Genomic DNA, 963 nt, shown 5'->3' with positions numbered 1-963 from the left:
TCTTTCCCTGCTCCTCAGAGGCAGGAAGAGGCAGAGCCGTGTCCCGGTGCGCAGCAGGGTGCGTGGGGGCCCAGCTGTCCTCACTCAGCTTGTGTTGAGCCTACAGAGCCTCCTCTAAGGAGGCAGCAAAGTTTTGCGGTGCCTCTTGCTGTGCCACTTATGTCTCGACTCTGTGATGGCTCTTTGATGTGAGAGTCCATTTATGTTGTACTCTCTTCATGCTCTGAACTCTCAGCGTGCCCAGGAGAATTGTACAGGCAGTGTACAGCTCTGCTGGGGAAAAACCAAACCAACAAACCACCAGGAAGGGTTGGAAGTCTGACTAAGCTAAAATATTTTATTCTTACAGCATTATAATGTTTAATTTGTTTAAATCTACACAGACGTGTATACTAAGGCTTTAATTCTGTTGTTTTGTCTTTTGAAATAGTCCCTCCTAGTATCAAGGGAGGGAATATCACCACAGAGGTGTCGGTGCTTCTTAACAATCTTATCAATTTGGAGTGTGAGACCAAGGGAACCCCTGCTCCTACCATTACGTGGTACAAGGAGGGACGCCCCATTATTTCCAGCCCTCAAGCTCAGTATGTGGACAGAGGGCAATTCCTGCAGATCCCCCGGGCCCAAGTGTCAGACTCTGCAAAGTTCACCTGCCGTGTGACCAGTGCTGCTGGAGCTGCTGAAAAAAAATATGATGTGAATGTCTATGGTAAGGGAGAGTTGATTGAACTTGGTTCTTCACTGTCTTACAGGAGGTGTGTTTCAAAAGACTTTCTGCCTTGGTTACATCAGGAGCCTTTGCAGTGTTTAAAGGACGGTCTGAATTAGCAGGGCCGTGTAGAAGCAGCTTTACAACCTCTGCTTGATGTTGCTCTCCAAAAGCTCACAACTTTTTGACACTGTGCTCTGCTGAAGTATCAAAACTATGTCTTCTCCATGTATCCGTTCTCTTTTGTGCATGTC

The 963-nt window shown here is 47.1% G+C and overlaps 1 protein-coding gene across 1 annotated transcript in view; it reads left to right on the top strand.

Moving 5' to 3' along the window:
- The window catches only part of HMCN1 (hemicentin 1), a 193,881-nt gene that overhangs the window by 107,723 nt on the left and 85,195 nt on the right, over positions 1–963 (top strand). Inside the window, exon 32 of the mRNA XM_009997856.1 lies at positions 431–709. Coding sequence (XP_009996158.1) covers positions 431–709 — 279 coding nt within the window. The remainder of the gene's footprint in view (positions 1–430; positions 710–963) is intronic.

The sequence above is a fragment of the Chaetura pelagica genome, unplaced genomic scaffold, assembly GCF_000747805.2.
Source record: "Chaetura pelagica isolate M959 unplaced genomic scaffold, ChaPel_1.0 scaffold655, whole genome shotgun sequence".
NCBI classification, from domain to species: domain Eukaryota; kingdom Metazoa; phylum Chordata; class Aves; order Apodiformes; family Apodidae; genus Chaetura; species Chaetura pelagica.
Note: the sequence above shows the minus strand (reverse complement) of the source record. Positions and strands in the feature narration are given on the sequence as shown.